Consider the following 25,774-nt stretch of genomic DNA (forward strand, 5'->3'; position numbering starts at 1 on the left):
AAAAGACCAGGGCTGGAATCCTGCTGTCAGACTCACTGGCCACATGACCTTGGGCACACAGTGCTGAACTTCCCTGTGCCTCAGTTTCCCCATCTGTAAGAGCACTGAGCTTACAACAGCAGTGAGGATACAGACAGGAAGATGGGGTGCACGCCCTTCCTAGTGTTTAGATGGAGGCTGGTGGCAGGAGCTCTGCCACTTCAGGCCACCCCCACCCAGGTTTATGCATCTGAAGGGTACAGCTCTGAGGGTCTCAGCAGTCAGGGTGCACTCTCTCCCCGATGACTGGCCCCACTATCCCCAGCCTTCACCATCCTCAGGGCCCAGGGAAGCTGTGTCCACCAGGGACAACAGACCCAAAGTGTTCACTGCCCATGCCCTGGTGGCCACAAACAGGGTTGAGCAAGACTAAGCACGAACTGGCCCCTGGTGCCCAGCAGTGAACAGGAGTGACCATTGGCTCTGCATGGAGAGGACTATGCTGAGCCCAAGAAGCCAGTCCCAAGGCTGCATACTGAAAGCCTGCACTGACAGGACCTTCTTGAAACGACCAGACAGAGCCGGAGAGATGAGTGGTTGCAAGGCTAGGGAGGGGTGGGAGGGAGCAGCGTGGCCATAAAGAACATGTCGGGGTCTCATGGGGGTGGCACTGTCCTGCGTCTGTATCGGTTCAAGGTCCTGGCGTGACTGTGCACTGCAGTCTTGCAAGATGCTACCACTGGGGACGCTGGGTAGAGGGTAACGGGACCTCTGTGTTTCTTCCTACAACTGCAGGTAAATCTACAATTATCTTAAAACTAAAATTTAACTTTATTATTATTATGATTTTTGAGACAGGTCTCTGTCTTACTGCACCCAGGCTGGAGTGCAGTGGCACAATCTCGGCTCACTGCAATCTCCACCTCCTGGGTTCAAGCGATTCTCCTGCCTCAGCCTCCCGAGTAGCTGGGACTACAAGCATGCGCCACCATGCCCAGCTAATTTTTGTATTGTTAGTAGAGACTGGGTCTCACTCACTATGTTGGCCAGGCTGGTCTCGAACTCCTGACCTCAGGTGATCTGCTTGCCTCAGCCTCCCAAAGTGCTGGGATTATAGGCGCGAGTCATTGCGCCCAGCCATTATTATTCTTTTTAGAGACAGGGTCTCCCTCTGTTACCAGGCTGGAGTGCAGTGGCACCATCTTGGCTCACTGCAGCCTAGTCTTCCCAGGCTCAGGTGATACTCCAGCCTCAGCCTTCCAAGTAGCTGAGACCACAGGTGCACACCACCACACCCAGCTAATTTTTCAAGTTATTTGTAGAGACAGGGGTCTCCCTATATTGCCCAGGCTGGTCTCAAACTTCTGGCCTCAAGGGATCCTCTCACTTCGGCCTCTCAAAGTTCTGGGATTATGGACCTGAGCCACCCAGCCTGGCTAAAAGTTTAACTTTAAAAAATTAGATTAGAGGCTGGGCGCAGTGGCTCATGCCTGTAATCCCAGCACTTTGGGAGGCCAAGGCGGGCGGATCATGAGGTCAGGAGATCGAGACCATTCTGCCTAACACAGTGAAACCCCGTATCTACTAAAAATACAAAAAAAAATTAGCTGGGGCCGGGCGCGGTGGCTCAAGCCTGTAATCCCAGCACTTTGGGAGGCCGAGGCGGGCGGATCACAAGGTCAGGAGATCGAGACCACAGTGAAACCCCGGCTCTACTAAAAATACAAAAAATTAGCCGGGCGCGGTGGCGGCGCCTGTAGTCCTAGCTACTCAGGAGGCTGAGGCAGGAGAATGGCGGGAACCCAGGAGGCGGAGCTTGCAGTGAGCAGAGATCGCGCCACTGCACTCCAGCCTGGGCAACAGCGTGAGACTCCGTCTCAAAAAAAAAAAAAAAAAAAAAAAAAAAAAAAAAATTAGCTGGGCGTGGTTGTGGGCGCCTGTGGTCCCAGCTACTTGGGAGGCTGAGGCAGGAGAATGGCGTGAACCTGGGAGGCGGAGCTTGCAGTGAGCCAAGATCGTGCCACTCACTCCAGCCTGGGTGACAGAGCGAGACTCCGTCTCAAAAAAAAAAATTAGATTAGAAATCAGAAATTGAATGAAAGGGGATAGGGTGGAACCCAGGAGAGAGCAGACATCCAGGACCTGCCTGGCCCCAGAAGAGAAGGGGAGGCTGCTCTGCCCCCACCCTGCTTCTCTGTGAGTGGGCTGCAGGGTGGGGGGTAAGGGGTCTAACTCCTACTGCTTCCCAAGCCTGTGTGTCAGACAGCACCCCCTTCTCCAAACAGCCTGGCTTTGTCCCCTGGAGCCCTAAATAACAACAACAACAACAATAGCTGACATTTATTGAGTTCCAGCCCAGGCAGGGAGGGCAAGGCAGAAACAGCACCCAACAGGACTGGGCGCGGGGCTCACACCTGTAATCCTAAAGCATCAGAAAGACCCAGGTGGGAGGATCACTGGAGCCCGGGGGTGGAGGCTGCAGTGAGCAGGTGGAGACTGCAGCATGGTGACAGAGCAAGACGCTATCTCAAAAAAAAAACCACCCACACCCACCCACTTCCTGCCAGGCCTAACCCCTGCGGCCTCCAAGCGCCAAAGGAAAGCTCTTCCGAGGTGGGGTCGCTGGGAGGAGGGGGAAGCTCAGGTTACAGAAGAGCCTGGGAGGGGCTCAAAGACGCCCATCCTGGAAGAGGCCCCAGCACTGACCTCCGTGGGGATGGAGATGAGGAGGATGGAAAGAGTGTCTTCCTCCAGCATCTTCCTGAAGGTGAAGGAGGGGCACCTTGGGGTGTCTGAGATTGTCACCCCCGCAGAACCCCAGGTAGCTGGGGTGTGCTGTGGGGGAAGGGGAGGATCCCAGAGGCCCTGAGCCCAATGGAACGGATACAGACGGGACCAGATGGCCTCAGAGCTCCTCTGTGGGGCTCCCTGGAGCTATGAAGACCCCATTTATCCAGAGTCAGGTCGGGGCCTGAGCTTGGGCTGCCCCAGGTGGGAGACCCCTCGCCCCGTACGGAAGGAGCCCGTGGTGGGAGGAGCCTGTGGTGGGAGGGGCCGTGTGGGGTGAGCCCGTGGTGGGAGGAGCCTGCGCTGGGAGGAGCCTGTGGTGGGAGGGGCGGTTGCGGGATTGGGGGCAGCCTGAGGTGGGAGGAGTCTGAGGTGGGGGGAGCCCGTGGTGGGAGGAGCCTGTGATGGGCGGGGCCTTGCTGGGCGGAGCCACCCCCTCCTCTGCACTGGGTGGGCCGTGTGCCGGGTCACGGGGCCCTGCCTCGCTCCCAGATTCCTCCGAGGGATTCCGAGGAGTGCACTAGGACTGGGGGGTTGAGCAGGAACCCCCTCCCAGTCACCTGAGGCTCTTGCGCCCCGCCGAAAGCCGGGGGTGCGTGGGGACGGGAACCCCACTTGGAGCCCGGCTCTTGGACCAGCCACCCGAGGTGGCCCCCAAGCCGGGGACGCGGGCCCCCAGAAGTCTGGGGCTCCCCAGGAAGCGAAGCGGATGGAAGATTCCTCGGCTCAGGGTCCTGGGTCCCCACCCCCCCGGCCCTGGGCAGCAGCGTCACAAAAGCCCGTGGTCCCCAGGGCAACCCGCGGAGCGCGGAGGGAGGCTGGGCTCTGGGAAGTCCGCGCGCGGCTCCGCTTCGGAGGCAGGGCAAGTGGGCGCGGGTCTGGGGCGGCGGCGGGGGCTGGGAAAGGAGGGCTGGGGGTCTCAGGAAGGTAAGGGGCAGGCAGAGCGGCCGGGGAGGTGGGCCCGGGCCAGGGGAGCCTAGGGGAGTGTGGTGGAGGAGGTAGGGTGCGGGCACCTGGTGGTCTCAGGGAAGCGGGCCTGGGACCAGGGGTGTGAAGGAAGCAGCGAGGGGTTCGGAACCGCTTTCCAGGGCTCACGACCAGCCCCTCTGGGTTTTCCACCTGGGCAGCTGCTGGAGACTGGAAGACATCTCTGGAACAGAGGCACGATTTCCCTCCAGTGGTGAAACCCGCCCCAGCCTCCAGCCAGAGCAGGGCTTAGGCCTGGCGTCCCGGGGTCCTGCTCTCAGCTGGCACCTCACCCTAGACACACTCCCTGCTGTCCGAGGGTCCTGTTCTCACCCCGCTGCCCCAGGAAGGTCAAGGGTCGTCCGTTTGGGCGTGAGGCAAACATGGCTGCACCTACCTGTGTGGCCTTAGGGAACTCACACAACTGCTTAGCTCTCATTTGCGGTTCATCCCAGGCCCTGGTGGCTGTGACAACCTGAGATCTCCAGGGTTGCTGGGAGCCGGGGCAGCAGCCAGGGTGCGGCTTGCTCTCAAGGGAGCTGCGGCAGAGGCTGGGGCCACAGCTGCACTCAGCCGGTGCACCCACAGACAGAGGGTCAGCCTCGGCTCAGCACTGGGCTGAAACCCTGGATGAGGGCAAGAACCAAGCGTCTTAGCCTCAGGCTCCGTCTGGGAAACGGAGTGTTGCTTGTGGGGTCCGTGAGCTCACCAGGGACAGGGTCCCGGGTCCACAGGGAGGGCCCACAGCGTAGGAGGAGGGCTGCTCCTCCGGGTCCAGGCCTGGCCGCCCTCCTCCCACGCTGACTGGCCAGCTGGCCTAGCCTTTGGTGAGGCCCGTCTCTGCTCTACGACTGCGGTGAGGCGTAGAGAGTCCCCACGGAGAACCGGAGCGGGAAGATGGCCCACGAGTGTCCCTAAGGGGGGTTCTGGGCTGCTTAGGACCACGCTGTCCCCTCTCCACGGCCCTGAGGGTGCCAGCACCCCCTTTCAGTACCAGGGCTAGGAACTGGGGCCCTTGCCAGGCCACAGGTCAGGGCTGGGGTTTCTGCCCTGGCTGTTCCGGCCAGAAGTCCGCAGTCCTAGCTCTTCCCTGTCCTGTCCCGCAGGCCACCGGTTGTCAGTAGAGGTTTATGCTCCTCAGCATAAACTGTGTCCAGATCTGTAGCCTGCCCATCCGGCCCTCCAGGCAGCCTCTTCCCAGCGAGTTGTGCCCCCGAGGAAGGACAGAGGCCCAGCATGGGGGCAGTGGGCTGAATCCATCCCCCGAGCGTGCCACGGCCCAGAGGAGGCCAGCCCGCCTGGCAGTTGACACCCAGCCCTCCCCCCAGCTCCCAGATAATGAGCTCCCACATGGCAGGCCTGGGCCTAGACAAGATGAAGCTGGGCAATCCCCAGTCCTTCCTGGACCAGGAGGAGGCAGATGACCAGCAGCTGCTGGAGCCAGAGGCGTGGAGGACCTACACCGAGCGCCGCAATGCCCTGCGTGAGTTCCTGACTTCGGACCTGAGCCCGCACCTGCTCAAGCGCCACCACGCCCGCATGCAGCTGCTGCGTAAGTGCTCCTACTACATCGAGGTCCTGCCCAAGCACCTCGCCCTGGGCGACCAGAACCCGTTGGTGCTGCCCAGCGCCGTGTTCCAGCTCATCGACCCCTGGAAGTTCCAGCGCATGAAGAAGGTGGGCACAGCTCAGACCAAGATCCAGCTCCTGCTGCTCGGGGACCTGCTGGAGCAGCTGGACCATGGCCGTGCTGAGCTGGACGCCCTGCTCCAGTCGCCGGACCCACGGCCCTTCCTGGCCGACTGGGCGCTGGTGGAGCGGCGGCTGGCGGACGTGTCGGCCGTCATGGACAGCTTCCTGACCATGATGGTGCCGGGACGGCTGCACGTCAAACACCGCCTGGTGTCTGATGTCAGTGCCGCCAAGATCCCGCACATCTGGCTCATGCTGAGCACCAAGATGCCCGTCATGTTTGACAGAAAGGAGTCGGCGGCCCACCAGGACTGGGCCCGGCTTCGTTGGTTCGTCACCATCCAGCCGGCCGCCTCGGAGCAGTACGAGCTGCGCTTCAGGCTGCTGGACCCACGGACGCAGCAGGAGTGCGCCCAGTGTGGCGTCATCCCCGTGGCTGCCTGCACCTTTGACGTCCGAAACCTGCTGCCCAACCGTTCCTACAAGTTCACCATCAAGAGGGCCGAGACCTCCACGCTGGTGTACGAGCCCTGGAGGGACAGCCTCACCCTGCAGACCAAGCCGGGGCCCCTGGAGGGGCCCACCCTCAGCCACTCTGTCCGAGAGATGATTTTCTAATATTTATCCACTAATAAAGAGGAGTGTAAATGCACATACGGAATTAAAGACACAAACCTATTTATGTTTTAAAGGCAGCAGCCACTAGTGTTTTTCCTGGCTCAAAACATGCCAAGCCCCAGGCCAGACCTCCCACGACAGCTGAACCTGGAGCAAGAAGTGCCAGCCCCTGAACCTGGGGGCCTCCTCCCATGACGAGAGCTGCTCCACAGGGCGGTCCCAGCCCCCGCCTCTCCTCGCCACACCCATCACCATGACTGAGCTCCGGCCTTCCTCACCCACCTTCCTGGCTTGGGGGCCTCCCTAAGGGGATGACACTTCTAGGCCGCAGTGCGTCCCACCACCCCAGCCCAGCCTTGAGTGCTCATTAGCACCCCCGAGGAGGCAGTGATCTCTGGCTGTGAGCAGCTCAGCTGTGCCCCTCCATGCCCCGCCCACCGTTTGTTCCTCAAGGGCCGTCCCAGCCCCGAGCTCCCTCTCTCCTCCAAGATCAGCTGCTTTTGCTAGGCGTCCAGCCTCTGCTTCCCCCCACCGCTCACCTTCAGGACCACAGCTGCCCCTTCCTCCGAGAAGCCTTCCCTGGCTGCAGGCTGGTGAGGTCCCCAAGTCCCCTTTGCTAGAGGTGCCTTCTCATCCTCTCTGCAGGCACTTCTCAAGCTATTGCAAACTACTGTCTATTTCATGACGGCCCAAGAATAGATGTGGTCTTCAAGGCAGGGCCCATCCAGCACACCAAGGAGGCCACTGTCCTGGAGACTCCATGCTGTGCCCCTCCCTCCACGGACGCCCAGAACCTCTTTTCCCACAGTGACCATAGCCCCCACGACCATCTGACCCCCGAGCTGGCTCTGGGAGACCACGGGAGCCCCTGTGGATGCAGCCACGAATGGGCCAGGAGCGGAGGGACCCCAGCTCACAGCGGCCAGGGGGTCCTGGGGAGCAGCTTCAAAAGTGGGACCAACAGGACAGTCAGGGCTGGTGGCCTCAGGGACTTTGGACTTGGCCAGTCTGGTGACACCAGAGCAGCTCCGGAGCTGTGGCCTGTCCTCACCACACCAGGCACCGGCTCTCCCCTCCTGACACAGGCAGCCCAAGCCACCAGCCCTGCAGGGGGGGTTGCCGCCCTCCCCACGCCCCTGCACCCAGCACTCTGCAGTGGGCCCTCGACGGCCTCCACGGCCGCGTCCCCAGCACAGTAGCCATCCACTTTTGCCCCCCAGCCGACCTCAAAACACCCAGGAGTGAGAAGAGCTTTCAGAGTGGTTTTATCATTAAATTAATATCTAATCACATAATTCAATGATATAAAAATTGGAATGTAGAAGGTGGGGCAAGCCCCTCCCTCAGGACTGGAGGCAGCAGGAGGGGCAGAGCTGCCCTGAGGCGGCAGCGCTCGAGAAACAGATGCAGCTGAGCAGGCTGTCCCGGAACGGAACGCGGAGTCCAGGGTGGAAGCATCGCCCCGGCCCCCCCGGCCCCCCCGAGCCCACCGCGCAGCCCGTGGGAAGACTGCAGGCTTTTCACATTTCAGAGGGCAGGGTGGGGCGGGGTGGCCCTGGCTTTGGGCTGCCGTCAGCAGCCCCTGAAGGACACAGGTGGTGGTGGTGGGAAAAAGGCCCCTCTGCCAGGGGGCCTCCTTGTCCTGAGCTTAGGCTGAGGTCTCTGTTCCAGTAACAGATGCTGGTTTTTTTTTTTTTTTTTTTTTGAGACAGGGTCTTGCTCTGTCACCCAGGCTGGAGGGCAGTGGTGCGATCAGAGCTCGCTGCAACCTCTGCCTCCTGGATTCAAGCGATTCTCATGCCTCAGCCTCCCAAGTAGCTGGGATTACAGGTGCACGCCACCACGCCCAGCTAATTTTGTATTTTTAGTGGAGACGGTTTCACCATGTTGGCCAGGCTGGTCTCGAACTCCTGACCTCAGGTTATCCCCCCGCCTTGCCTTCCCAAAGTGCTGGATTACGGGCATGAGCTACCACGCCCGGCAGGATGCTGGCTTTGAGTTCATTTAAATACAGAATAAACCTGAACTCCACAGACGCCATCCAGAGTAATCACAGGTGGCATCGAAAGGTCAAAGGGCAGCCTCCATAGGGTTTCCTTCCTGGTTCTGAGACTTCCCAGGGACAGCAGAACTACCGTGCGCTGGTCCCAAAGAAGCTCCTTTTGGCCACCCTGAGAGGTGTCCTTGTCCCCAGATGCCCAGGAGAAGCAGGGGTGTGGGGACCGGCCCTCGCCATTCCTCCTCCTCCAATCTGCCCACTTCCCGCCCCAGGGAGAGCCCGAGGCCAGGAGGCAGGCTGGCCCAGGCAGGCTGATGGTGGAGGGCGGTGGGGAGGTTGGGGGGCCCTGGACTTGCCCTCCCAGTCCTGGCAGCTTGCGGGTGGGGAGGGCTCTTCAGGAAGGCATAGTTGGCCTCCTGCAGACGCGCACCTGGCCGGCAGGCACGAGGCTCTGCTGAGCCTCACAGAAGTCCAGGAGGCTACGCCAGAGGGGGCAGCAGCGCAGGAGAAGGTGGTCTCCTATGAGGGTGGGAGTCAGGCGGGAGTCAGTCAGGGTCAGGTGAGAGATGTCAGGGTCAGGTGGGAGGGATCAGGGTCAGGTGGGAGGGGTCAGGGTCAGGTGGGAGGAGTCAGAGTCCAGTGGGAGGGGTCAGGGTCAGGTGGGAGGAGTCAGGGTCAGGCCGGAGGAGTCAGGGTCAGGCCGGAGGGATCAGGGTCAGGTGAGAGATGTCAGGGTCAGGTGGGAGGGGTCAGGGTCAGGTGGGAGGAGTCAGAGTCCAGTGGGAGGGGTCAGGGTCAGGTGGGAGGAGTCAGGGTCAGGCCGGAGGAGTCAGGGTCAGGCCGGAGGGATCAGGGTCAGGTGAGAGATGTCAGGGTCAGGCGGGAGGGATCAGGGTCAGGTGAGAGATGTCAGGGTCAGGTGGGAGGGATCAGGGTCAGGTGGGAGGGATCAGGGTCAGGTGGGAGGGATCAGGGTCAGGTGGGAGGGATCAGGGTCGGGAGGGATCAGGGTCAGTTGGGAGGAGTCAGGGTCAGGTGAGAGATGTCAGGGTCAGGCGGGAGGGATCAGGGTCAGGTGGGAGGGATCAGGGTCAGGCGGGAGGAGTCAGAGTCAGGCGGGAGGAGTCAGAGTCAGGCGGGAGGGGTCAGGGTCAGGCGGGAGGAGGCAGGGTCAGGCGGGAGGAGGCAGGGTCAGGCGGGAGGAGGCAGGGTCAGGCGGGAGGAGGCAGGGTCAGGCGGGAGTCAGGCGGAGTCGGGCGGCTCTCCAGCCCAGCCCTGGCCCTACCTGTGTTCCCACCAGGAAGAGCCCAGCCCTGCCCTCACCGATCAGGCAGAGCCCCTCCTGGGCCCGCGTGACAGCCACGTTCACTTGGTTGGGGTCCACAACGAAGCCCAGAAACTTCTTGAGCCAGCTCTTGGTGGGCCGCTGGTCCAGGTCACTCTTGGCACAGGTGCGGACGGTGCTCACCAGCACATAGCGCCACTCGCTCCCTGCAAGATGGAAGGTGAGGCCCTGCGGCCACTTCGCCCACCCTCCCGGCCCCACCCATGAGCCCCCAGCCTCACCCTGGCTCTTGGTGATGGAGGACACGGCCACCCCAGTGATGCCCTCTCGCCGAAGGGCCTTGCTGATCTCAGAGGCCTGCGCGTTGTAGGGCGTGAGGACGGCGACGTCCTGGGGCTCTATGGTCCTCCCCAGGGTCAGCTGCTTGGTGATACGGACCTGAGGGGCCGAGGGGGCAGGTGGAGCGGACCCTGGTGCCTCTCCTGCCCTCCTCCAGGAGGCCCTCCCTGACCTCCAGGCACCAGACACTCACCACCTCAGCCACCTCCTCCAGGTTGGCCTTGGAGTTCTCATTCCCTTCATCCGTGGACACCAGCAGGCTCCGCTCGTGGCCCTGCACGTGGCCAAAGATGACAGGGCAGCTCTCCTTGCCAGCGTGGCCCAGGACACTGGGCAGCCTCTTCAGGTCCTGCCACGTCTTCAGCCTGCTCTTGTAGAATGCCACTGAGGGGAAGGCACAGATGCCCTCGTGCTGCAGGCAAGGATGTGAACTGGTCAGAGGTGCCGGAGCTGCCACCTGGGGCTGTGGCCGCCCAGGGGCTGCAGGTGGGCTGGGGGCTGAGCGGGGCGGGCTCACCATGCGGTACTGAGTGTCCAGCATGTGTGCGTCCTCGTGGTACCGCTCAAACAGAGACCGGTCCAGACCCAGGTTTTGCAGCCACTCGTTCTTGACCACAGGCCGCAGCTGCTTGTGGTCTCCAAGAAGAACCACCTAGAGGAACAGGCAGGCCTGGCCCTGACACTGCTAGACCCAGAAGGACCCCAGCCCCACACAACGCCCACGTCTGCACACACAGGGTGCCTCAGGTGCGAGACTGTGCCAGGGACGCCTGCCCGTGCTACCCACACACCCCGCCCCACCAACCTTCTCGGCCTGTGGGAACCGCACCAGGGGGATGAGGGTTTCAGGTTCTGTGGCCATGCCTGCCTCATCAACAAGGATCTGCCTCACATCCAGGGTTTTGAGGCTGGCGGAGGCTGCACAGGAGCAGGTGCAGAGGATGACCTCGTGCCGGTCCAGCTCGAACTTCCGAGCCTCCCACAAGACCTTCTTGTACCTGACAGGGACACTGCCTGTCACCCCAGGGCCCCCACGCTGCAGGCAGCTCCACCCCCGGGCCCCTGCCACTTACAAGACCAGGTCCTCCCTGGAGAAAGGCTCCCCGCTCTGCAGCCGGGTGTCAAAGGCCTTGATTTCCGACGAGTACGGGTTGGGGGCCTGCCGGATCCGATGGTGCAGGGTGATGCTCCTGGCGGGCAGAACACAGTGAGCCCTGTCCACGCAGGCCCATCCCGGGGGCAGAGTTCAGTGAGACCCACCTACACAGGGCTGGCGGGACAGCTCGGCCCCACCCGGCCCAAGCCCCAAAGACAGCGGGCACACCTGAGGCTCTGGTTCGGCCTCCCCTCCCGGGGGTTCCTCCTGAGCAGCTTCCTGCTGCCCGGGCGCGGCACTGGGAACTCGCTGGCCTCGGCCTGCTCGCTGTACACCCGGAGGGGCCTCAGCTCCATCCTTCTCAGGAGCAGTTCTGAGGGCAGTGGGGGGACGTGAGTCTAGCCCCACGTGCCAGCACCCCAGAGACCCCCACCGCCGACCCCGGCACACCTGCCAGGACATCCACCGACTTGTTGGAGGGGCCGCAGTACAAGATGCAGGGACCCCCCAGCTGCGTCTCCCCATGGGGGGAGCCTCCGGGCTGCACCTGCTCCTGGTTTGATTTATGAAACCAGAATATGATGTGGAGGCCCACAATCGTCTTCCCTGTACCTGCAGCCGGAGAACAGGAGATTGTGGCCCAGCCCCGGGGTCCCTGTGGCCCAAGGCAGCCCAAGGCAACTCCCCCTGCGTGGGCCCTACCTGGCGGGCCCTGGATGACTGTGAGAGGCTTCTCCAGAGCCTCCCTGACCGCCCTGTTCTGGCTGGGGTTCAGCTTGTGGCGGCTTCCGGGGATGTCATAGGTCTGCCGCTCCAGGAACCTGCTGGGGATCACTGAGAGCCGGGCGGCCTCCCTGAGCACGCACGCAGGGTGGGGTTGGGGGTCAGAGGGGAAGCTGGAGGGGTGGAGCAGACCTACCTCTGCAGAGGGGCTGCGGGACAGGCCGGCCCAGTGCGATGCTGGTGACCAGCGGGGACGCCTCCTCTAGCCCACGCACGGCTTCCTCCTTGCGGCTGGGGGTGAAGGCAGACACTGGAAAACCAACAGGACTCCCAGGAAAGGGACTGCTGCCCCACGAGGCACCCCCCTCCCAGAAGGGAGGAGCCAGGGGTGGTCCCCCAGCCCAGCCTCCGTTGGTGGAAGCCACTCACAGATCAGGAAGCTGCTTGGGCAGCAGCTCAACGGTGAACAGGGTGCCCGGCCTCAGCACCTCTTCTGGAACCTTCTCCATGCCCATGTGGTGGATGAAGAGGTGCACCTGTCTGGGAGCCTCCTGCCGGTCTGCCCGGCGCTCCTGGTCCCAGTCCTCCGTCTGCCCATGCGCCACCCAGGTGTATGTGCCGGGGTCGACACTCAGGCCAGGGCCAAGGCTGCTGGGCCCGGGGCGTGGGCTGGCCGTGGGAGCCGGCAGCCCCTCGAGCCGGATGCAGAGGTAGCAGCAACTGAGGTTGATGTCGACACAGTTCTCCTCGAGGAAGGCGGCCTCCAGGCGGAAGGCGCCCTGCAGCTGCCCCTGCGGCATCCGTGACACATCCCAGGAAACACTCAGGTGCTGAAGTGTGACAGCGTCATTCTCGGCAACTGCACCAGTGGCCGACTCCAGAGCGCAGAATGGCTCCCACACACAGGCGTACTCATCCACGTCGCGATAGCGGTCCCGCGGGGCCTGGTACACGTGGCCCAGGAAGCAGTCTCCAGGCCGCTCCACGTGCTCCAGGCAGAGGCTGAAGCCGGGTGCCACAGTCCAGAGCTGAGGGTTCGGTACCAGGAAGCCGTGCTGCAGGCTGGCGCCGAGCTGCACCTGCAGGGTGTCCCCACTGCCCAGCTCCCGGGCCACCTCCAGGAAATGGCCACAGCGGCTCCGCTGCACCTGCACCAGCCCCCGCTGTGGGGACGCCTCACCCTTCTCCTGGATGAGAGCAGCCGCCTCCGGCCAGCGCTGCAGCTCCACCAGCACCAGCAGCTGCTTCCACAGAGCCGTCTCCACGGCCCAGGTGTGTGGGTCCAGCACAGTGCCAGGCAGTGGCAAGGGCGGGCCGGATCCCTGCACTGAGTAGACACGGCGCCGCCACAGGAGCTGCATGCCCGGCCGGCCTGCCAGGGCGCGGGGGTGCTCGGCCAGCTGCAGGGAGCTGTAGGGGACGGGGCAGGGGTCGGGCAGCGTCTCCCGGTTGCTGGGGAATTGCAGCCGGAAGCAGCGGGAGCCTGCCTCCACATCCACCACGAAGCCCAGCTTGTCCAGAGGCTGGGCCTTGAGCTGCACGGCCAGGTGCAGGCTCCGGGCCCGCCGCTGATAGCTCTGGGCAAGTGCATGCTGGAGGCTGAAGCCCTGGCAGAGCCCATCAATGTCCCTGGCAGAGTAGGCGGAGCCCCCATGGCCCAGTGCCAGCAGGATCTGCCGCTGCAACACCACGTCCAGGTACCTGCGGATGGGCGAGGTGGCCCATGTGTACCATTCCACCTGCAGCGAGTAGTGACCACCCTGCTGCCGGTGGCCCCAGGTGCAGCGGCCGAACGCCGAGCGCTCCAAGGCCTTGCGGAGGTCGCGGCCTGCAGGAGCCAGGAACGGGTGCATGTCGTCCGTGGTGACTAAATCCACCATCTGCTCGTAGTCCTGAGTGCGGGCGGCGAACTGGACCTGCTTCCAGAGGGAGGCCAGGAGGTGCAGCTGTGTGTTGGGGGCGCTGCCCCCACTGCCACGCAGGTGGTGGCTGAGGTGCAGTGACAGGGGCACCCGCTCCCCATGCTTCTCACACAGGGCCTTGAGCTGCTGGCTGTGGGGTGCTGGCTGCCACCGCAGAGGCGTGACCGTCCGTGTGCGTTCGCTGCCCACAAGGAACTCTGCCACGAGCCTGTTAAACTGAATCATGTACTCCTTCACCATGATGTGGGCCGCGCGGAAGCCCAGGGTGCTGTCCTCGTCCGGCTGCTCGTAGAAGCAGTCGGACTGCAGGCGGTGCCGGCGCAGCAGCCGAGAGAAGTAGCACGCGGCCACGACACAGGCGTCCACAGAGTCCAGGTGGGCTGGCAGCTCACGGCCAGCACCCGGGTGCTGCCTGATCACCTGCTCTGCCTCCTCGTAGGACAGCTGGCGGTCAGAGCGGACCACGGAGGGTGCAAAGTGCAGGCTCTTCAGCTGGCCACTGGCTTTCTCCATGGTGAGGAACAGGGAGATGGCCAGGCGGTCCCGGCCCGGCAGGAGGCTGAGGATGTCCTGGCAGAGGCTGGCAGGCAGCATGGGCACTGGTTCCTGGCCAGGGGCATAGAACGCAGCACCCTGCCTTCGGGCCTCCACGTCCAGCACCCCGTCCCTGGGCACGAAGCTGGCAACATCAGTGATGTGCACAGCCACCTCGCACCGGGGACCCAGGTCTCGGACACTGAGGGCATCATCGAGGTTGCAGGCGCCCTGGGGGTCCACAGTGAAGGTCAGGAAGTCGCGGCAGTCCTCTCGGCGGCCGGCAACCCGGCCAAGCTCCGTTTGGTATTTCTGCAGTGCCTTGGTGATGGCAGCCAAGTCCGACGGGGGCACCCTCAAGCTGTACTCCAGGCCAAGGATGCGGAGGCCCTGCTCCCAGGTGCTGGCCTCAGGCAGCACCTCCCGGACGATGCCCAGCGGGTAGTAGAAGCCTGGCCGCCACAGGACAATGTGGACCCAGAAGAGCCGGCTGTGCCGCGCCTCCGCCGTGAGCCTCTCAAACCCCACACGCTGCAGCCGGCCCTTCCGGAGGCCGTAGACGGGGACCCGCGATGGGTCCTTCAGCTCGGCCACAAAGATCTTGGTCACGGAGCCATTGATGGGGACCATGATGCGCGGGTCCCACCTGTCCATGCGGCACACAAACGCCAGCTCCTGCCGCCGCCTCTTCAGCACGCCCAGCACGCGGCCCCGAAGCCGCCCCTCGGGGGCCCTGTCTCCCGAAAGGAGCTGCACCAGCACCTCATCCCCGGTGAAGGCCATCCCACAGTCCAGGCGGCCCCTGACCGGGATGGGGCCCGAGGAGGCGTCGTCCAGCGGGATGGCGGACGCCCGCTCAAAGGTCTCCTGCACGAAGGTGCAGTGACGGTACCGCCCTGGCTCCGCACGCAGCAGCTTCCGCAGCGCAGCCGGGGGCAGGTTCTCGTACAGCCGGGCCTGCCGCGGGGACTCTGGCCTGGCGACGGTGTCCAGCAGCCCGTCCTCCCCGACGGTCACCATCACCTTCTGGCTCTCATCCAGCAGCTCCCGCAGGATGGCGTCGTCAGCGTTGAGCTCCCCGTCCCACGGCCAGAAGTCAGCCTCCGCGTCCTCGGGCTCCGTGGACTCCAGGCCTGCCGCAGCGGCCGCTCCCACCGCCCAGGCCCCGGGCGCCGCGTCCTCCTTCACTGCTTCTCCTGCTGGCGCTGCCGCAGCCTCCGTCTGCGCTGTGGTTGCCGTGATGTCACCGGAGGCTGGGCTCAGAGCCTCATCTCCCGGCTCTGCCTTCACTGTGGCCGTCACCACAGTCGCTGGTTCCTCGGCCGGGTCCCCTGCTGGCTCCGGGGCAGCCTCCCAGTTCCCCGCGGCCCCAGCTCGCGTGCCTCGGGGGAGCCAGCGCCGTCTCTGCGCCACGCCCTGCTCCACCTGCTCCATGGACAGGCCCTCGGGGCAGACGCTGTGCCGTTCCACGCACTCGCGGATGAAGCTCTCCCAGAGCTTGCCACAGGCCCCGAAGGAGCAGAGGGCCACGGCGTCCCCCACCACCACCAGCTGGGACTGGGCGCGGGTCAGGACGGTGTTGAGCACGCGGGCGTCGGTGAAGAACTCGGGGGCCGGTGCCCCGGGGCTGAGCAGGCTCTGGCAGGTGTGCACCGTGCTGAGCACCACCACCCGGAACTGCCGCCCTGCAGAGGGCACGAGGTCAGGCTGGGCACGCCGGACGGTGGGACCGACCCCACGCCCGCCGATGCCAGGCTGAGTGGGCCGAGCCACCCGGGGCATCCTGGGGCAGCTGGCAGCACTCGGCCCCGCTGGTCACCCACCTGGCAGGATCTCAAAACTGCCCACAGACACCTGGCCTAGGTCCCGCCTCCTCAGCTCCTGCCTCAGTGCACCGACCTGAAGACGAAGCAGGGCCGGGGATGAGCGCCAGACGCAGTGAGGACTCCGCCACCCCCGACCAGGAAACGGCACCCCCACCAAGCTCCAGACACCTCCGGGGCCGAGCCCCACATCAGCCCTGGGAGGCAAATACTGCGGCCCCTCTTACGGATGGCGTCACTGAGGCAGCGGGCTCGTCTGTCAGCCGGCAGCCTCCCCTCCCGCAGCAGGGGTGCCGTCGGGGGCTGGCCGGGCTCACCTGAGCACCGTGGGACACGACACAGATGTGCCTCTGCTCACGGACACCCCAGCAGCTGGGCCAGGTGTTGTAGGCCTCCTGCACCTTCTCGACGGCCTGGGCAATCTCAGCCAGATTCAGCCAGGACGTCGTAGATATGTCCCGGTCTGGGCTGCCCGCCACGTGGCAGAACATGAGTGGGTAGTGCCGGGGGTGGGGCGGAACCTTGCCCCTGGCGTGGATGGGGTTGCCCTTGGCCACGTAGAAGTGCCGGGAGACGAAGCTGACGATGGCCTCCGTGCAGCGGTAGTTCTCATGGAAGACCAGGCGGCTCTGCCGTGCCACCTCGTGCGTCTCCTGCTGGTAGTACAGGAAGAGGCGGTGCAGCAGCGTGTGCTCGGCCGCCCGGGCCCTGGCAACACTGAAGAGCCGGGGCGTGACCTGCATGTGGTCGCCTGCCAGCACGAGGCGGGTGCCGCGCGAGGCGTAGGCCAGCGGGGTGAGGGCCTCACACTCCAGCATCTGGGCCGCCTCGTCGATGAGAATGTGGGAGAAGAAGCCGACCGGCACCCTGAGCTCGCGGGCCTGGGAGGTGGTGGTGACCACCACCCGGTGCCGTGCCAGCTCTGCCCACGTGGGCGGGCGGAAAGCCTGGTGGTCGTCGGTCAGGCAACAGTATTGCAGCGTGACCGGGTCCGTGTGGCTCGGTGGCCGGTCCGCGTACATCACACGGAGAGGAGTGGCCTCGGGGTGGCCGCCGCTGACGTGGCTGTGGAAATACTCCCGGATGTAGATGTCGGCAGCGCTGTGTGAGGGGAGGAGTTCATGGGCTTCTTGCTGGGGGCCTCAGTGCTGTCCGCTAAAGCACCTACTGTGTGCCCAGCCGAGCTGCCCCTGAGCACAGCCCTTGTCTGGCTGTCAGAGGTGAGCAGCAAATGCTGGTGTGGACTCTCAGGAGTCTGAGGGGCAAGAGGCCACGGAGGGCTTTGGGTAACACCTGGGCGAGCCCAGCAGCCCCTCTGACACTGCAGACACCTGCCTCCCAGGCCCCCAGAACCCCTAATCCAGAAATCAGCCCGGGACGTATGGCCACTGTCCCAGGCTCTTCCTCCCACTCCCCACTGTGCAGGGATGGGGAGGCCCCGGTCTGGGCAGCTGGTGGTGGCAGGGACCCGAGGAAACCACATAAACCAAAGGGGAACTTTGTGGTTAGGACAAAAATCTGTGTTTCTATAAAAACCAAAAACAAGATTCATCTCCAGGAACTGCTGGGTGGACCATGCTGCAGCCTTCCCCGTGACTCTCTCTTTGGGCCAGGGCCCCGGCAGAGGCACCCAGCTCCTCACCTGACAGCAGACTTGGTCACCCTGCGTGCCCTGAGCTGGGTCTGATAAAGCCAAAGTCCAAGGCTGGTCGGCTACAGGGAAGGTCCCTGCAGAACCAGAGGACTGCAGCATGCTTAGGGGCTGACTGCCTGCCCAGTGTCGGCTTGGGCTGGGCGTCAGGTGACGGGGGGCAGGCCAGGCTCGGGCTTACCTGTTGGTGTGTGTGCAGATGAGCACCTTGGCTTGAGGCCTCCGGATGACCTCGAGGGAGGCCATGGCCAGCGTGTAGGTCTTGCCGGTGCCAAAGGGGCCATAGATGAGCAGTGGGGGGACACGCTTCCCATCCCCAGGGCCCCAGCCCGCGATGAGCGCCACGGCCAGCTCCTGCTTGCGGTTGCCACGCCGCAAGGGTGGGACAGACCAAGGTCTGGGCAGGGCGCAGGTGGGCAAGTCAGGCACCACCAGCTGCTCCTCAGGCAGCGTGTCCACTGCCTGGTGCCAGAGGCGGAAGGTCATCGGGTCAATCTGGAACTGCACCTCCAGGACCAGGCGGGCCTCAGGCTGCAGCCCCAGGGCCAAGCAGCAGCGGGCGGGAAGCAGCAGCCACAGCACCTGCTCCGAGCTGGCCCGCTTCTCCAGCCGCACCTCGAACACTGCATTGTTGGGTGCGGGGACGGGGGCCACCAGGGCTGTGCTGACCGCCCGGCCCAGCAGGAAGCCCTGGTCTGTGTCTGGCATCAGGGACGGGGGGACGGGGGCCTCTGCGTACAGTGCTCCCGGAGGCGCGAAGAGCATGTTCAGCGCTGGCGTCTGCAATGCCGTCTTCAGGAACACCGGGCCCCGCAGGGTCAGCCTGGCAGGATGGCCTGGGTCAGGTCATGGGGCCACGGCTGCCAGCCCCACTGCCAAGTCCACGCCCCCATCCGCTCCTGTTGCCCCAGCCGCTCCCGTTCCCCCAGCTGCTCCCGCTACCCTCAGCCGCTCCCGTTGCCCCAGCTGCTCCTGCTACCCTCAGCCGCTCCCGTTGCCCCCCAGCTCACTTGGCCACCAGCTGCTGCTGAGCTGTCTCCTCCTCATAGAGAAACTGGTGCATCCTCTGCCGATAGTTTGTTGGTGAGATGGGGCCCGAGGCCAGGCCGCTGCGGTTGAACTCTAGGGCCAGGGCAGGGTCCTTGTACTTGGCCATCAGGGCTGTCTGCTCGGCCGTCCGCTCCACGGCAGGCACCACGTGGCGGTTGCCAGTGTGCCAGCGCTCCATCTCCTCAGGGTGGCCGAGCGCCAGACTGCTGTAGGGTTCTGGGTGACGCCCCTGGCCCAGCTGCAGCCCCAGCTTCCGCAGCAGCACCGGCCGGCGGCCAAAGTCGAAGACCACCCATTGCTCAAAGGTGCCAAAGGAGGCGGCCTGCACACTCACTCCGACCTGGAAGTCGGCAGCGGAGCTGGGCAAACGGAAGCGCTCACCCCGTGCGTAGAGCCGGCCTGACGGGAGGCCGGGAGCCACCAGGGAGAAGTTGGCTCCAGGCTCCTGCTTCAGCAGGGCCACATGTAGCAGGGGTTCCTGGAGAGGAGGCCGGACAGTGAGGAGGGCCCAGGACTCCCCCCGACCCTCCCGAGATGCAGCCTGGCCAGTGTAGCCCAAGTGCAGGGTTCAGGTCTCGGCCCTGCCACTTCCTGGATGGAACGCAAGCAGGTCACCCGGCCTCTGTCAACCTCAGTTTCCTCCTGTGCTAAATGGGGGTCGCTGAACCTTCCTGGGGCCCTTGTGGATGTTCCGTGAGGCAATGTGGGCAGCTTGAGGCCTCACCACCCACTCTCCAGGTGCCAGACCCTGGTGAATCCTTGTTTTTGTTTTTGTTTTTGAGACGGAGTTTCGCTCTTGTCGCCAGGCTGGAGTGCAAAGGCATGATCTCAACTCACTACAACCTCCGCCTCCCGGGTTCAAGTGATTCTCCTGCCTCAGTCTCCTGAGTAGATGGGATTACAGGAACCCACCACCATGATGGGTTTACTTTATTTTATTTTTATTTATTTATTTTTTTATTTATTTTATTTTTTTTTTGAGACGGAGTCTTGCTCTGTCGCCTGGGCTGGAGTGCAGTGGCCGAATCTCAGCTCACTGCAAGCTCCGCCTCCCAGGTTTACGCCATTCTCCTGCCTCAGCCTCCCGAGTAGCTGGGACTACAGGCGCCCGCCACCTCGCCCGGCTAGTTTTTTGTATTTTTTAGTAGAGACGGGGTTTCACCGTGTTAGCCAGGATGGTCTCGATCTCCTGACCTCGCGATCCACCCGTCTCGGCCTCCCAAAGTGCTGGGATTACAGGCTTGAGCCACCGCGCCCGGCCTACTTTATTTTATTTTTATTTTTTGGATTTTTAGTAGATAATCCAAATACCAGGATAATTTTTTTTTTCTTTTTTTTTTTTTTTTTTTGGATTTTTAGTAGAGACGGAGTTTTGCCATATTGGCCAGGCTGGTCTCAAACTCCCGACCTCAAGTGATCCACCTGCCTTGGCCTCTTAAAGTACTGGGATTACAGGCATGAGCCTCGGCACCTGGCCAAATCCTTGTTTTAACCCGTCTACTCTACAGAGTAACCCTACCAGGGCAGGACTCTCCCGGGCCCCCTGTCTGTAGGTGAGGAGACTGAGGCAGAGAGGCTAAGGGACCTGCCGCAGGTCACGCAGGCGCTAAGTGGTGGTGCCTTGGTATTAGCTCCATGACCTAGACTCTCGACGTCTGCCCAGGCTGAGGTCACCACTTCCCCAGGGCTCCCTCCGCCCAGTCGAAGCTGCTCTCTGCTCACCTCAGAGTGGACGGCAAACGTCCAGCTGTACTGGGTCTTCCTCTCCTGGGCCTGATACATCAGGGGCTGGTTGCAGGTGACACGCACTCCATCAAGGGTCTCTGTCAGCTGTGTGGAAGTCTAGCCTTCAGCAGGAGGCCTGGACCCCACCCCACCCACTGCCAGGGCCCACTTACCACAAGGACCTCACTGCTGCTGCGCTGGTACTCGGCCAGCAGCCGCTCCTGGTAGGGCACCAGCCCATCCTGCCAGGCCGCCTGCCCCCGCAGCTCCACAGCCCGCCTGCGCTGGATCCACTCCTGCAGCTCCTGTGCTGAGTGCGCCTTGGTGCAGGCGTCGCCATACTCACAGAGGTCAGGCCTGGGGGACAGGGAGGTCGGCAGGGCTACACGGAGGCACAGCCACCGTGCTGAGTTCAAAGGCCGGGACCCCCTCAGCCCAATGCTGGCCTCTGCAGGGAGCAGGGGCTTTATTCGTCCCACCCACTCCTGTGCTCCGGGACAAGGCCTGGCTCAAGCAGTTCCCAAACATGAGCCTCCCTTATCCAGGTCCTCAGAGGCCACCGTGGTTTCAGCCCCCAGCAGGTGGCAGGGAGGCCACCGTCCACTGAACCTGGGAGCCTCTGGCTCTGCCTACAGTGGGCTCATGCCCCACCCCAAGCTCCTGCCCCGGGCATCCTTACTTTGGGCAGAGCTCGAACTTGGAGAGTCCCGGGGGTGGGGAACGGTGCTCCCAGGGCACGGCCTGGTCGAAGGCCACCATCTGTGCGTGTTCCGAGGATGTGCAGTGGTTCTCAAAGGCCTCCTGAGAGTGGCAGGTGACCAAGCAGGCCGGGCAGTACAGCTGGGCCCCAGGGGGCTGGCCGAGGGGGACCGTGCGCCCGTCGCCATTAGGGGCAGGGTGTGTGAGCAGGTCCCCCCGCTGGAGACCACCCAGCTGCTCAGCCTCCCACACAGCCATCTCCACGGCGCTGTGTGCGAACTGGCAGCGGGACTCCCCACGCCAGCATGGCTGCCCGCGCCCCACAAACCTGCAGTAGGCGGGAGGCTGGCCAGCCCGGGGCTGTGGCCTCACCGTCACAAACTGTTGCTTGCGGCGGCCCTCAGCGCTCACATGGGCCAGGAGGGAGGGGCAGGCTCCGTGCTCAGGGCACTGCCCCTGGGGGTCCACGCGACAGACACGTGGGGGGCAGCGCCTGAAGCAGAGGGAGCAGAGCAGCTCGAAGCGGCCGCCAAACTCTGTGAGGATGGCATCAGCCGCCCGGCCTGCCCCTCCCTGGGCCCCACCGCCCTGCACCTCTGCCTTCAGCCACAGGCGCTGGAGGTTGTGCTGACGCTCAAAGGTCCAGACCAGGGCTTCCTCGCGACTGCGGGCAAAGGTGCACCGGTTTCGGTGGCGCCGGCAGCCGAGCCCAGGGCTATAGTAGCGACAGACTTGGTAGCACAAGGGCCTTGGGAAGGTGGGCCGGCAGCCCACCATGCGCCAGACCTTGCTTTTGGTGGCCTGCTTGAAGCGGGCCAGCAGGATCTCGTGGGAGCAGTCATGCTCCACCCTGCGGAGGACGTAGGTGCTTTCATTGAGCCGCTGGGTGCAGCGGGAGCAGCCCAGACACAGGTCCACCAGGGCACACAGCCGGGCCAGGGACGGCCCCCTGGTGGCCGCGGGGCTGTTGGGCAGCAGGCTGGACCCTGGAGGCGCCACCTCGAACACCAGCTTGGCTCTCCGGGACAGCGTCCGAGGCTCCTGAGCTCACGGGTCCACGTGGTCCACTAGGACTGTTGGCCACGGTTCGAAGCCTGCGACAGAAGGAGCAGGTGAGACTGAGACTGAGGCTGGGGGACATCTGCTCCACGCCCAGCTGAGAAGCATGGCCCCTCCACCAAACAAGGAGCTGGGGCTCTGCCCACCCTGAGGCTGAGGCCTTGGCAGCAGCTGTGTCCTGTCAGGGAGTCAGGACTCACTGACCCGGACACAGCCAGACCCTCCCTCCTGAAGGGTCTCAGGCCCCGCCTAGAAGGAGCCAAGGTGGCTGCTTGTGGAGCCCTGGAGGGGGCAGAGCCCTTGGCACAGTGCCGCCCCCAGGAGGTCGCACCCCTCTCCCCCAGCCAGGGGTCCTGTGCACCCCAGGGCCTCAGGCTCCTGACTCTTCTAAGGACACAGAACCTCCTTTTCTGTTAAGTGACCACTGGCCCCAGGAAAAGAGGTCCCGACATCTGCACCTGGGGAGGGGCCTCAGGGAGAGGAGGGTGCAGTGCTCACCAGAGCTCAGGGTGTCAGGAAGAGATGGGTCCCCGGGTCCCCACTGCAGCTGAGATGCAACAAGAGGAGGAAGTTTAAAAGCAACAGACTGGAGGCAGACTTGAGTATGAGAACCCAGCACTCCCCGGGGACCCCTCTGAGAAAACATCCGAGTCTGCCGTCCAAAAAGGACAGGAGCTGAGACCCCAAAATCCTGCGCTCCCAGTGGGTGCACAGACCACAGGGCTGGGGCTTGCTGTGGAGCACGCCGGTCCCGGGCGGGCTGCACTGTCCCGGGCTGGGTCTGCGGCTCCTGGGACCCCGCACCCCCGGCTGCACTCGCCCTCCTGGACCCCTGCGCCCCCGGCCCCGCCACCCTGGGACCCCGTGCTCACCCTCCTGGAGCTGCCCCTGGACCCCCGTACCCCCGCGCCCCCGCCCTGGGACCCCTGCGCTCACCCTCCTGGAGCCGCCCCTGGGCCCCTGTGCCCCCGCCCCTCCGCCCTGGGACCCCTGTGCTCACCCTCCTGGAGCTGCCCCTGGACGCCCGTGTCCCCGCCCCTCCGTCCTGGGACCCCTGCGCTCACTCTCCTGGAGCTGCCCCTGGGCCCCCGTGCCCGCGCCCCTCTGCCCTAGGATGCCTGCGCTCACCCTCCTGGAGCTGCCTGCCCTGCCGAGCCTGCCCAGGAGCTCTCAGTTTCGATTCTGCCCCGGGCACTGACGCCGATCGCGGAAATTACCTCACCGCCCCCCGCCCCGCCCCGCCCTGCCCCGCCTCCAGCGACAGCTCGGCCCCCACTGCGAGGGAACCTCGGGGAAGCGCCAGCGAGCGAAGGGCGCCCCTCCCTAAAGGACCAGTGCCGTCGGAGGCGGGGATGGCTGGGGGTGGAGACTCCTTTCCCGCACCCCTCCAGGGCCCCACGCCCCGTCCAGCCCCTTTACACACCAGAGACGCCCCAATGGTGTGCCAGGCGGAGGGGGTGAGACCCTTCCCGGCCCTGGACGGCAGGAGGGCCTGGTGACTCCATCAGCCCTGGAGAAATCCAGGCTCAGCTGACCTGGAAGCCTGGGTCCTCTGACCGGCAGGACCTGCCTGTGGCCCTGGTGTTGCTCCGACCCCGAGTCCCTTCTGTCACTAACCAGGATATGGCAGGAATGGCCAAGTGGCCGCCGGGTCCCAGAGTCAGCACGCCTGGCGCTTTGCTCTCTGGACTGGCTCTGGGTCAGCCCTGTGGGGAGGCCCCATGGAAGAGCTGAGGCCTCCAGCCCACCTGCAGCTCGAGTCCCAGCCCCAGCCTTACTGCCATCTCAGGGAGACCCTGAGGCCTAACCCTCCCACCTAGACCACGCCCAGCTGTTAGATGTCTATGTTGTTTAAAATAAACATCCAATTAGCCAGGGGTGGGGGCGGGCAGCTGTAGTCCCAGCTACTCAGGAGGCCGAGGCAGGAGAATTGCTTGAACCAAGGAGGTGGAGGTTGCAGTGAGCCGAGATTGTGCCACCGCACTCCAGCCTGGGTGACGGAGCAAGACTCCGTCTCAAAACAAATAAATACATAAAATAAACATCTACGTTGTTTTAAGCCACTGAGCTTTGGGGCGATCTGTTCTGCAGCAGTAGGTAACGGACAGTTATGCTGCCCCTGAAACAAGGAAGCAAGGCTGCCATGCAAGGCCAGCACCTCGTGGGGAGGGCTGGGCTGGGGGCTCACAGCTACCTCGGGAGGTCGGCTGGGTGCGCCGTCAACCACCAGGGAGCCTCTCCGCAGACCAATCACGTTCGAGCTCCTCGGAGAGGGCGGGACCGCCAACCACCAGGGAGCCTCTCCGCGGACCAATCACGTTCGAGCTCCTCGGAGAGGGCGGGACCGCCGACGACAGCAGCCCCAGGGGCCGAGCGGGCTCCGCGTGCACACAACGCTGCGAGAACTTGTGCGGAACGCCGTGTTCCTGCATGGGGAGGCTTCACATCACACAAAGATGTGAGTTCTTCCTAAATTAACCTGCAGTCTCACGGTGGACACGCTGACTTTCACGTTCATTTGGAAAAGCATTATTACATCACCAAGCAACGCTGGGCAGGACTTTGGTTTTTTTTTTTTTTTTTTTTGTTTTTTTTTTTTTTTTTTTTGAGACCGGGTCTCAGTCCATCGCCTGGGCGTGAGTGCAGTGATGCCATCACAGTTCACTGCAGCCTCGACCTCTGTCTGACTCAAGCAGTCTTCCCACCTCAGCCTCCTGAGCAGTTGGGACTACAGGTGCACACCACCACAGTTAGCTATTTTGGAGTTTTTTCTATGTTTTTCAGAGATGGGGTTTCTCAATGCTGCCCAGGCTGCTGTTGAACTCCTGGGCTCAAGCAAACCACCCACCTTGGCCTCCTTGAGTGCCAGGATTACAAGCGTGTCCTGATGCCCAAACCAGGATGATGACTAAAAAGGAGTCACAGCAGGTGCTGGCACGACTTACTAAACACACACCACACTGCAAAGTCACTGAACCCGGTGTGGATGCGCAGGTCCAGGGCAGAACAGAGAGTCCAGAAATAGAGTCACACTCAGGAGTCTGGGGTGGGATGGAAGATTGGCTCTCGGCCAGGCACAGTGGCTTACACCTGTAATCCCAGCACTTTGGGAGGCAGAGGCAGGGGGATCACCTGAGGTCAGAAGTTCGAGACCAGTCTGGCCAACATGGCGAAACCCCATCTCTACTAAAAATACAAAAATTAGTCAGGCATGGTGGCGCACACCTGTAATCTCAGCTACTCGGGAGGATGAGGCAGGAGAATCACTTAAACCCGGGCGTCGGAGGTTGCAGTGAGCCGAAATGCTGCCACTGCATTCCAGCCTAGGTGACAGAGTGAGACTCCATCTTGAAAAAATAAAAATAAAAATAAAGAATGTCCCAAACCCAAAACACTGACGATGCCAAATCCTGGTGAGGACGTGGAGCAACAGGAACTCTCATTCATTGCTGGCGGGAGTGTGAGGTGGTGCCTCCACTGGCAGAAGACACTTTAGTAGTTTCTTACAAAACTAAATACATTCTTACCACACAACCTAGCAGTTCTTACAAAACTAAATACATTCTTACCACACAACTAGCAGTTCTTACAAAACTAAATGCGTTCTTACCACACAACCTAGCAGTTCTTACAAAACTAAATACATTCTTACCACACAACCTAGCAGTTCTTACAAAACTAAATACATTCTTACCACACAACCTAGCAGTTCTTACAAAACTAAATACATTCTTACCACACAACTAGCAGTTCTTACAAAACTAAATGCATTCTTACCACACAACCTAGCAGTTCTTACAAAACTAAATACATTCTTACCACACAAT

General features: G+C 63.0%; 2 protein-coding genes across 12 annotated transcripts; one reads left to right on the forward strand and one right to left on the reverse strand.

Annotated features, from left to right (window-relative positions):
* Nucleotides 1–2,544: 2,544 nt before the first annotated feature.
* On the forward strand, nucleotides 2,545–6,119 carry FNDC11 (fibronectin type III domain containing 11). 6 transcript variants are annotated; one of them, XR_012419636.1, is made up of 2 exons: nucleotides 2,545–2,746; nucleotides 4,839–4,973. XR_012419636.1 is itself a non-coding variant. In XM_045364147.3 (2 exons), exon 2 carries the CDS (start codon nucleotides 5,071–5,073, stop codon nucleotides 6,040–6,042), a length of 972 nt encoding a protein of 323 aa, XP_045220082.1. In that variant the 5' UTR covers nucleotides 2,545–2,800; nucleotides 4,839–5,070; the 3' UTR covers nucleotides 6,043–6,119. The 6 variants fall into 6 exon arrangements, 5 of the variants coding, with proteins under 5 accessions (XP_045220082.1, XP_015285595.1, XP_005569648.1 ...); XM_045364147.3 differs by having other exon boundaries at nucleotides 2,545–2,800; nucleotides 4,839–6,119; XM_015430109.4 differs by lacking the exon at nucleotides 4,839–4,973 and adding an exon at nucleotides 5,061–6,119 and having other exon boundaries at nucleotides 2,545–2,800.
* A 1,171-nt stretch (nucleotides 6,120–7,290) lies between these two features.
* Nucleotides 7,291–23,131, reverse strand: HELZ2 (helicase with zinc finger 2). Of its 6 annotated transcripts, none has more exons than XR_006690131.3 (21): nucleotides 23,076–23,131; nucleotides 22,446–22,494; nucleotides 20,869–21,982; nucleotides 20,363–20,546; nucleotides 20,187–20,294; nucleotides 18,425–18,942; nucleotides 17,596–18,237; nucleotides 16,081–16,864; nucleotides 15,764–15,839; nucleotides 11,914–15,625; nucleotides 11,681–11,775; nucleotides 11,464–11,595; nucleotides 11,212–11,373; nucleotides 10,990–11,134; nucleotides 10,739–10,855; nucleotides 10,471–10,583; nucleotides 10,183–10,317; nucleotides 9,859–10,077; nucleotides 9,608–9,764; nucleotides 9,365–9,532; nucleotides 7,291–8,560 (listed from the first exon to the last, which is right to left on the reverse strand). XR_006690131.3 is itself a non-coding variant. In XM_005569593.4 (21 exons), exons 3-21 carry the CDS (start codon nucleotides 21,663–21,665, stop codon nucleotides 8,436–8,438), a joined length of 8,469 nt encoding a protein of 2,822 aa, XP_005569650.3. In that variant the 5' UTR covers nucleotides 21,666–21,982; nucleotides 22,446–22,494; nucleotides 23,076–23,131; the 3' UTR covers nucleotides 7,291–8,435. The 6 variants fall into 6 exon arrangements, 4 of the variants coding, with proteins under 4 accessions (XP_005569650.3, XP_045220079.2, XP_065379487.1 ...); XM_005569593.4 differs by having other exon boundaries at nucleotides 10,471–10,663; XM_045364144.2 differs by having other exon boundaries at nucleotides 10,471–10,663; nucleotides 22,948–23,131.
* Between the last annotated feature and the right edge of the window lie 2,643 nt (nucleotides 23,132–25,774).

Source organism: Macaca fascicularis, chromosome 10, assembly GCF_037993035.2.
Source record: "Macaca fascicularis isolate 582-1 chromosome 10, T2T-MFA8v1.1".
Classification (NCBI taxonomy): Eukaryota; Metazoa; Chordata; class Mammalia; order Primates; family Cercopithecidae; genus Macaca; species Macaca fascicularis.

Coding starts and splice junctions, on each gene's coding strand:
- FNDC11 (XM_045364146.3), top strand. CDS start 2,879: ATGGCCTCAGAGCTCCTCTGTGGGGCTCCCTGGAGCTATGAAGACCCC. Junction 2,971..5,060: donor CTGAGCTTGGGCTGCCCCAG/GTGGGAGACCCC, acceptor CCCTCCCCCCAG/CTCCCAGATAATGAGCTCCC.
- HELZ2 (XM_005569594.4), bottom strand. CDS start 21,665: ATGGTGGGCTGCCGGCCCACCTTCCCAAGGCCCTTGTGCTACCAAGTC. Junction 20,547..20,868: donor AAGTTCGAGCTCTGCCCAAA/GTAAGGATGCCC, acceptor CCTGTCCCCCAG/GCCTGACCTCTGTGAGTATG. Junction 18,238..18,424: donor CAGCAGCAGCTGGTGGCCAA/GTGAGCTGGGGG, acceptor CCATCCTGCCAG/GCTGACCCTGCGGGGCCCGG.